This window comes from Calidris pugnax, unplaced genomic scaffold, assembly GCF_001431845.1.
Source record: "Calidris pugnax isolate Ruff unplaced genomic scaffold, ASM143184v1 scaffold111, whole genome shotgun sequence".
NCBI lineage: Eukaryota > Metazoa > Chordata > Aves > Charadriiformes > Scolopacidae > Calidris > Calidris pugnax.
The window spans coordinates 4,379,152-4,387,674 of record NW_015090872.1 but is presented as its reverse complement, the minus strand read 5'-3'; the positions used below and the strand labels follow the sequence as shown (position 1 = coordinate 4,387,674).

Below are 8,523 nucleotides of genomic sequence, written 5' to 3'. Positions count from 1 at the left end.
CAATACCATAGAAGACTGTACAGCCCTGGCTAGGGCTCCCATACACCTCTGGCCACAGGTCCCCAGCTACGGTGGAGCTGGTGCCTGGCACGGCCAAGGTTAACTCTGCCGGAGCCCGTCGGCACGGTGCAGGGAAGCTTTAATTTAATGAAGTGTGAGGCTTTTTATGGGCTTTTAATTACGTGGTGATAATTAACATTATAGGCCGCCGGGTCCCGCTGGTGCCCGGCTGCCCTGTGCCAGCTCCCGCCTGTTTGTAAATAAACCCCATGGGCCACACAGTCTCCAACCCAGGGCACCCACCTCCCATGGCAGGGAGCAAAGCCAGCCCCAGCCCCCTGCCCAGCCCTCAGGTGGGAATTTAGGCACAAATTCAGGCATGACCCGCTACAAAAGGTGGGGAGCAAGGGTCCCCCCTCTTATATTCCCCCCTCCTGCAGCTCTCCAGTCGAGCAGAGCTGCCAGCTGGCAGTGCCAGGCTTGGTGAGAACAGGAGCAGGAGGCATTGCCACACTTGTCCCCCCCACACCAGAGCCCAGACTGGCCCAGAGCACCCCCCCCACCAATGCCCAGGCTAATAGGAGGCGATCCATCAGGCAGGGCCCGGGCAAGCTGCCCACCTGCCAGGCACCCGATGGATTTATCACCCAGCACCCAGGCAATTTCCTGTCCTGCCCTAATCAATAAAGGAGGAGGGAAGGGGGAAATGCCAGCTCCCCCATGCAGGTCATGATGGGTGTGGGGATGCCCCACAGCACTGGGCGCAGAGCAAGGCCAACCCCCCACCCCTATATATTTTTCCTCCTCCCTGGCAGGACCAGGGGATCAACCCCATTGAGGGGGGTGCTACAGGTTAAAGCAGGTGGGTGTCCCCACCCAGAAGCACTGGGGGTGCCGAGGAAGACCTGGGGTGCCGTACCCTATAGCCATTAAGGCCAGTTCCCCCCACCTCCAGCCTCACACAGGGAACCCAGGCATCCGGGCTTCCCCTCCCCCACCTCTTCCCATTTAATTTTTCCTAATGAAAGGCAGGGAGGATGGCGGGGAGCCGGGGCACCAAGGTCGAGGCTGCCTTTAATCAATCCCCGCTCCTGGCTGGGTGCCCGGAGGAGCCGGCGGAGGAGAGGCTGGGGGCCGCAGTATGGGGGAAGCATGGCGGGGGTGGGGGGTGCAGGGTGCAACCAAGGGGCTCCCAGTAGCCAGCTGGGGGTTGCCACTAGCCAACTAGGGCACCTAGTGCTTGGTCAGGCCTGGGACCCTGCTATCTCCCCACCACCCCAAAGAAAAGGCACCGTGAATGCTGTGCCCGGATCCTGCCAGGGCAGCTTTAAGCCTGTGCAAGAGACACCTTCCCCCCAAAATAACAACCTGCACCCACCTCCCAGCATGGGGCACCGACCCCTCCCTGCCCAACAGCCTGGGGACAGCGGGGATGGGGCCATCCCCAGGCTCGGGCTGCTAAAGGCACTGGGCGAAGGAGGGTGCAGGGAACCGGGGAGTGGGGGGAGAGGACATGGGGAGGGGGGGTGGCCTAGAGCTGGGTGCTGGTGACGGCACTCACCCCGTGCACCAGCACGGTGGGGCCCAGCCCGCGGGTGAGCAGCTCCAGCTGGTGCAGGTAGAGCGGGTAGAGGCTGGTGTCAGCCGGCGGCCGCGGCAGGTAGAGGAAACGCACGGCCGGCGCGGGGCTCTGCTCCAGGACGAGTTTGTTGGCGGCACAGACATACTCATCTGACACTTGGGTGGCATTGGCCGGGAAGTTCACCGCCTCTTCCTCCTCTTCCTCTTCCTCCTCCCCCGCCGCCGGCCCCCCCGGGGGTCCCTGGCGGGTTTGCCAGTGCAGGCGGGTGACGGCGTCCCAGGGCACCAGCTGGATCTGGGCCTGGATGCGCAAGTCCTTGAGGAGCTGGCGCAGCTTCTCCTCCTGGGCATGGGGCATGGCGCCCGCCTCCACGCAGAGGAAGAGGCGCAGGCGGGCCCGGCGCCAGGCCCGCGCCATGTTGAGGACGCAGGCCATCTGCAGCAGGAAGAGGCTGCAGGTGTCGGCGTAGCGGGCGCTGTCGGGCCGCAGCAGGTTGACGGGCCAGACGTGGATGGTGGGCGGGGGGCTGGCAGCCCGCCGCAGCTCCCAGGCCTTGTCCAGGCTCTCCAGCTGCCGGGCCAGCAGGACATTGCGAAGCATCTTCAGGGCGTCAGCCACGATGCCCACATACTCCCGGGCCGACAGCAGTTTGGGGTCGGTGGGTTCCCGCAGAGGGGGGAAGCCCAGAGGGACCTCCTCGCGGGTGCTGGTGAAGGCAGGATGCCGGGCTAGACCGTCCTGTGGTGCTGCGTCGTCGTAGAAGCCCAGCACCAGGGTGTTGGGGCGCATGCCACCTGCCAGAGAGACCACAACAACCCAGCTGAGCAAATGTTGGCACTGCAGGTGACAAAGAGCCCCAGCTTGGCTTTGGCATTGCTCACCATGGTCACTTCCAGACCCTTCAGCATCACACACTGAGATGCCTCCAAGATTCAACTTGGCCTTGCCCACCCAACACCTCTCCAAACTCCAGTTTGGCTTTGGCACTGCCCACACTGGGCACCTCCAAGCCCCTTGGTGTTGCCCATCCAGGTGTCTTCAAGCCTCTCAACATTGCCAACAAAGATGCCTCCAAGTCCCAACTTAGCTTCAGCATCACTCACCCCAGATGCCTCCAAGCCCCACCTCAGCTTTGGCACCACCCATCCAGATGCCTCCAAAACTCCTTGGCACTTCTCACTCCACTGGGGTAGCAGGGTGGACCCTTACCCACACCCAGCCCAGGTCCCACTCACCAAGGCCAGAGGTGAAGAGGAGCTGCCGGACACCGTGCCGCACCGAGGGTGCAAGGGTGAGGCTGACGAAGGCCTTGACATTCAGCTTGTCCACCAAGCTCAGCCACGAGTCCTGCTGGGGCTGCAGCGGGTCCGAAGGCAGCGTGTCTGAGCGGGGAGCAAGAAGATCATCAGGGGATCAGGTACCCCATACTGGGGATTCACCCCGCTGTCCTTGCAGCACTCCCCCTGCAAAACCCATGCCAACCCCTGTACCCACCCCAGCACCCACAAGACAAGGAGGGTGGAAGCAGGTGCTTCCAGCCTGAGATAGGAAATTATACATAAGTATATGAAAAATACCCAGGCAGCCCCATCCCCCCTCCCCAATTTCAGGCCATTAGTCACCATGGCAACGGGAGAGGGGGGAGCAAAGCCCATGTATCTGCTGGGATGGGGACGGCCACGGCATGTGACAGGGAGCACATGTGTGCAAACCAACACACACCAGGGTGCAAACACGCCTGAAGGATGTCAACGCACAGCAGCAGGCATGAGGTGAGGATGCCACAGGCACCCGCGTGTGTAAGGCTGTGCTGAGTGTGTGCCCACGTGTGTGCTGGGTGTGCACAGGTGTTGTCACATGCAATGTGACCATGCTGCACAGGGGCCCAGAGGAGCCTGGGTGGCATGTGCCATGTGTGCACACCAGCACCGAGACGTGCAGGAGCCCCATGTGCACATGTAGGGATGAATACCTGAGCACACGCATGTGCGAGCACAGGTGCACAGGAGATGTGGGGGACACACAAGCCACTTTTGTGTCCCACACCAAGACAAACCCAAGGTGCCACATGTGCCCAAAATGCTGACATTCCCTTGCTGTGCCCACCCTGCCCAGTCAGGAGCTGGGCAGCAGCATCACCCCAAGGACTCCAGGTGCCCCACAGCACCGCAGCAAGGGGCGGAGGCCACCAGCGCTAGGGACAGTGTAGGTCCTCACCCAAGTCCTGCAGCTCAACGTGGCCCAGGACATAGAGTCCACTCTTCTTGAGGTCGTTGACAAAGTCGATGAGGCGGGCACTGCTCCGCGGGTTCTGCACCATCAGCAGCATCTGCGGGCGCCAGAACTTGACGTGGTCCTTCCGCACATCCAGCATCAGCAGGTACTTCCGCACCTGGAGGGACAGAGGGAAGGAAGGAGGGCAGCAGGTGAGGAACCCTCCTTCTTTCAACAAACTACCCACGGAGACGGCCAGCCCTGAGGACATGCTGCCCAGGATGGAGCTGCCATGGTGGCACCATCTTGGGGACACCATCTCTGTGCCCCATGAGGGGACAGCAGAAGAGGATGGGGCTCACCTGGTGGAAGATGAGGGCCTGGCTGATGTAGCCCCAGGTGCTACTGGGTGAGAGGTAGTGGAGAGCGAGGAGGAGGAGGAGAAGGAAGCCCAGGCTCGCTGAGGCTGACACAGGGCTGATGAGGAACATCATGACACAGCAGCCCGCAATGCCCAGCAGGCACGTGTGCCAGGTGAAGTATCGAAAGGTGGGCCTGCAGCAAGGAGAAGGAGACACCATGGCGAGCTGAAGGGCAGGCACGGCAAGAGGGACTGTGCCAAGGTGCCAACCAGCCATGCCCAGTGAACTCTGCTGTGCCAGCCCAGGGAACGTTGAGCACCCCAGATGCCTGTGGGACCGGGCAGAGGGGAGATGGTACCTCCCAGGGCACCAAGCAGCCCCCTTGCTGCCAGCCCCTGGCAAACAGGGGTAATGATGGCTACGGGGCTGTGGCTGCGCTGGCACAGTCGGGGGGGCAGGTAGTGTCAGGCAGCGCGTGGCAGTGCCGGCGGCCGCCGCACCTACTCAGCCTGGCGCAGGGAGGCGGAGGCGGGGAGGCAAGAAGCTGTTATTTTCTCTAATTGTTGTTTTTCCTGAAAGGTAATTAAAATCCTTTTCCGCTGCGCTTGATGGGGACCTCAGTGTGGGGAGGGGCAGCACCAGATGTGGGGTGGGGGAGGGGACCATCACCACCCACCCCAGCAGCCTCCCACCACCCCAGGCACCCATCCTGCCCCATCCGTGCCCGGCCAAGGCAGAAGGCAGGAGCCAAGCCCCAGCCTGGCACAGACAGCAGCTCTCCCTTGGGAATCGGGCACTCTGTGGGACCTCCAGGCAGTGCCACCCAGCCATGCTCGGGTACTGCCTCTGTCCCACCTCGGGGACTCTCCCTGCTCCAGAGGCACAGCACCCTGCACTGAGCCTGGCAGGTTATCACCCAGGAGAAAGATCAGGTTCCCCCCAGCCACCCTGCTGTGCCCCCCCAGATTTGGACAGCCCTACCAGGCCAGCCCCATGCCAGGGTACCTCCCGCCCCAGGCTGGGGCTGCCTGCCACACACACTTCTCCTTCCTGGAAGATCTTCTCCTCCCCCCACCTAGGATCCCCCTCCCTCCCCCTTCCCTGTTAGTTTAATTAGCGCTAATGGAAAGTGGGCTCCATCACCGCTTGGCAAGCTGCCTGGGGGATGCCGGGCGGGCAGAGGCTATAAATTATCTCCGGAAAGCCTAAGGGGAGGGGGCGAGTGGTAGCCAGTGGTGCTGGATTTATCTCTACCCACTCAGGAAAGCAAGGCCAGGGCGTGGGGACTGTGACAAGCCAGTGCCACGCCAGGACCTGGCCCCTTCTCCCTCCCAAGGGATGGGGGTGTCTTTGCCCTCCTTAAAGCCCAGGAGAGGGGTGCTCAGCATCTCTGCCCCTCCCTGGTGCCAACAGGTACCTGAAGTTGGGGGCTGATGCCCACTCCAGTGCCAGGCAGGCTAGGTTGACGGTGGCATAAACCAGGAGGAAGAAGGTGGTCACGACCCCCGCGATGGTGTTGAGCTTCCCGGAGAAGAGCACTAGCTGCAAAGAGCATGAGAGGGCACAAGATGAATGCACCCCCCAGGATGGCACCCCTGGCATGTGCCCAAGTTTGTGCGTGGAAAGCATAAAAGCAGTGCCATGTGGGCACAAATCCCTGCCCCTTGTGATCCTTCATTTATGGCTCAGGAAAGGATGGACACAGCCATAAGAGGACACCCAGGGCAGGTAGGGTACCCATGGGCAGGAGGACTTGCTGGGCTCTGCAACACCCAGCCCAGGTGTCAACCCACCTTCACGTGGTGGGACTAGGAAAGCAGCATCACCAGCAAACTCACCTGCACCACCAGCCAGGAGAGGATCACTGCCATCACAGGGTTCCCACTCGCAGACGTCTTCTTGGCCAGCGCCAGCGCCCGGCCTGTGGGCAAAGCAGGGAGGTTGGGCTGGGGCACCCAGTGAGCATCAACAGGCTCAGCCACCAGCCAGGAGTCCTGTCCCCACCCTGAGTGCTGGGGTGGGGGCAAACACCAGGGCTTGCAGGTGACCCAAATGGGCACATGCCAATGCACAAAGCATCACCCCAGACCAGAAAAGGGGTACCATGGTGGCAGGGCTGGTCCTTGGCAGGGACAACCTGCCAGATGGGCTCGGGAGTGTGCCAGCATGCTCAGGGTACTCACCGAAGAGATCATCCCGGGCCAGAGCGTAGAGGATGCGGGATGCCCCAATGAGGTTACTCATGGCCGCAGAGAGGGTGGCAGCATAGATGCCCACAGTGACCAAGGGTGGGAAGATACTGATGTCACGCAGGAAGCCGTAGTCTTTCTGCAGCAAGGTCCTGGAAAGGGACATGCACACTCTGGCAACCATCTCAGCTCAGGCAAGAGTGCTCTGGCACCAGGCACACCCTGGCAGCAATGGCCCCAGCAAGGGGCCGGGTGGCTGTACCTGTTGCAGGTGGCACACATGAGGAAAGCCAGCAGATTGTAGACGAGGTAGGTGAAGAGCACGGCAGAGATGGTGCCCCGTGGGATGGAGTAGCTTGGGCGCTTCAGGTCCCCTACGGGCAGGAGCAGGCAGCATTAGCACCCACAGGCACAGCACCCCCTTGCCCTTCTCCAGCCTCGGCTCCTGCTCCCAGTGCCACCCAGCCCAGCACCTCCTGCTCGTACCTGACATGTTGGAGCCCGCCATGATGCCGGTGCAGCCATTGAACATCACTGCGAAGACAGAGCTGAAGCTCATCATCTGCCCAGTGGTGTAGTCCACAGCATACCCACCTGCAGGACACAGGGGCACAGGCTGTGACAGGCTGTTCAGGGTGGTACAGCCCCACCATATATTCTCTCCTCAATGTCCCCATACCCAAACCATAGGAGAAACCACCCCAGAGCATGCACTTTGTGCCCACAAGCTCTCCCCACCCTCTGGTGAACCCCTTGCTGATGTGGAGGTGTCAGCGCCAGCCCTCTCTGGGGCACGGGTGCCACGGTGGGTACAGTGAGCATGGTGGGGAGAGCAGTTCCTCACCGCCCAGGTTGTCTCGCAGGGTGGCGAGGGAGAAGCCGGTGAAGGTGCCATTCTCAGTCTCGGAGCCGTTGAAGTGGGGCAGGCGAATGGGCACCCCAATGGGCCGTGTGGCGAAGAAACTGACAAGGATGGTGCCCAGGACACCCGCAACAATGAGGAAGATGAGGAAGGTGGCCTTGGCGTAGATGGAGGCACCCACGAGGCACACGAGGAGGCAGAGGGCCAGTAGCACGGTGCCGTAGAGCAGCTCGTACCAGTAGCTCTGAGGCAGGACGTGGACACCTGAGCCTGCTTTTTGCCCTGGGCAGAGACAAGCCAGTATCAGTGGGGCTCAGAGGGGGCATCAACAGGAGCTGAGAGCCACCAGTGTTATGCCAGGCATGACGGGCACCAGCTCACTGGCCAGAGGGCTGGGCAAGCCGTGCTGGCTATGCCAGGCATGGTGCTTGGCGAGCCTGACAGGGCACTCAGGCTACTTAGGTAAGGGACACCCGCTGTCACCACACACGGGGGTACTCACCAGGCGGGATCCCAAAGCTGTCCACCACTGCCTCCACCAGCCCCAGCACGTAGAGGGCACTGCCACACACGTTGGCCAGGAAAAACATGATTCCGATACTGCCCCCGAACTCCGGGCCCAGGGCACGGCTGATCATATCTTGTTCGAGTCAAGGGAAGATGCCAGCAGCCCAAACCACCACCAAGTGCCCCCACCCCTCCCTCACAGGCCAAGGGGATCACAGACGCAGTGCAGGACCCTAAGGCTGCTGGGGGTCACCCAGTTTTGACCCACATGCCCTGCCCCGACAGCACCCACAGCAAAAGATACAGTAGGCTCCTCCAGCATCCAGTGCCCCGTTGGTAGCGATGGCACACACAGACAGCACCGTCATGCCGATGATGAAATATGCCACCGCAAACATGGCCAGAGCTTGGTACAACCCGGCATGGCCCACCACAAACCCTGCCAAGGTTGAGGGAGAGGCCGGCATGCCTGTTAGCTGGGCATGGACCACCCCCCAGACAGGGTCCCTGGGCACAACCAACCCCCAGACCCCACCTGGGGTGCTCCCATCCCTATGCCCACAGCTCCCCCAAACACGCCATTCCCTTCTCTGCCAGGGTGGGGATGTCCCCACCCCGGGGGTGCTGCCACCTCCCACCCACAGCAGCACCTGGGACCAGCCCAGACGGTGCCCCCCACCTCAGGGCACCTCCATCCTCCTGCCGTGCCAGGATCAGGCCTGAAGGCCCCCTGGGAATGGGCAGCTCAGGGGGGCACGCTCAAAAGGCAAATAAACAGGGCAGGGGCTCTACTGCCCACCTAGCCCT

General features: G+C 62.0%; 1 protein-coding gene across 1 annotated transcript; it reads right to left on the bottom strand.

Moving 5' to 3' along the window:
- Positions 1 to 155: 155 nt before the first annotated feature.
- On the bottom strand, positions 156 to 8,280 carry SLC12A9 (solute carrier family 12, member 9). Its single transcript, XM_014945751.1, has 12 exons — positions 8,021 to 8,280; positions 7,712 to 7,849; positions 7,192 to 7,491; positions 6,834 to 6,941; positions 6,610 to 6,721; positions 6,342 to 6,499; positions 5,997 to 6,079; positions 5,576 to 5,700; positions 4,159 to 4,351; positions 3,800 to 3,974; positions 2,818 to 2,964; positions 156 to 2,376 (listed from the first exon to the last, which is right to left on the bottom strand). Exons 1-12 carry the CDS (start codon positions 8,181 to 8,183, stop codon positions 1,532 to 1,534), a joined length of 2,547 nt encoding a protein of 848 aa, XP_014801237.1. The 5' UTR covers positions 8,184 to 8,280; the 3' UTR covers positions 156 to 1,531.
- Between the last annotated feature and the right edge of the window lie 243 nt (positions 8,281 to 8,523).

Bases quoted from the DNA above. Each gene is read 5' to 3' on its own strand.
- SLC12A9 (XM_014945751.1), bottom strand. From the start codon at position 8,183: ATGCCGGCCTCTCCCTCAACCTTGGCAGGGTTTGTGGTGGGCCATGCC. The intron at 4,352-5,575 runs GTACCTGTTGGC...TCCTTGCTGCAG, and splicing joins GCATCAGCCCCCAACTTCAG to GCCCACCTTTCGATACTTCA. The intron at 3,975-4,158 runs GTGAGCCCCATC...CTGTCCCTCCAG, and splicing joins AGGCCCTCATCTTCCACCAG to GTGCGGAAGTACCTGCTGAT.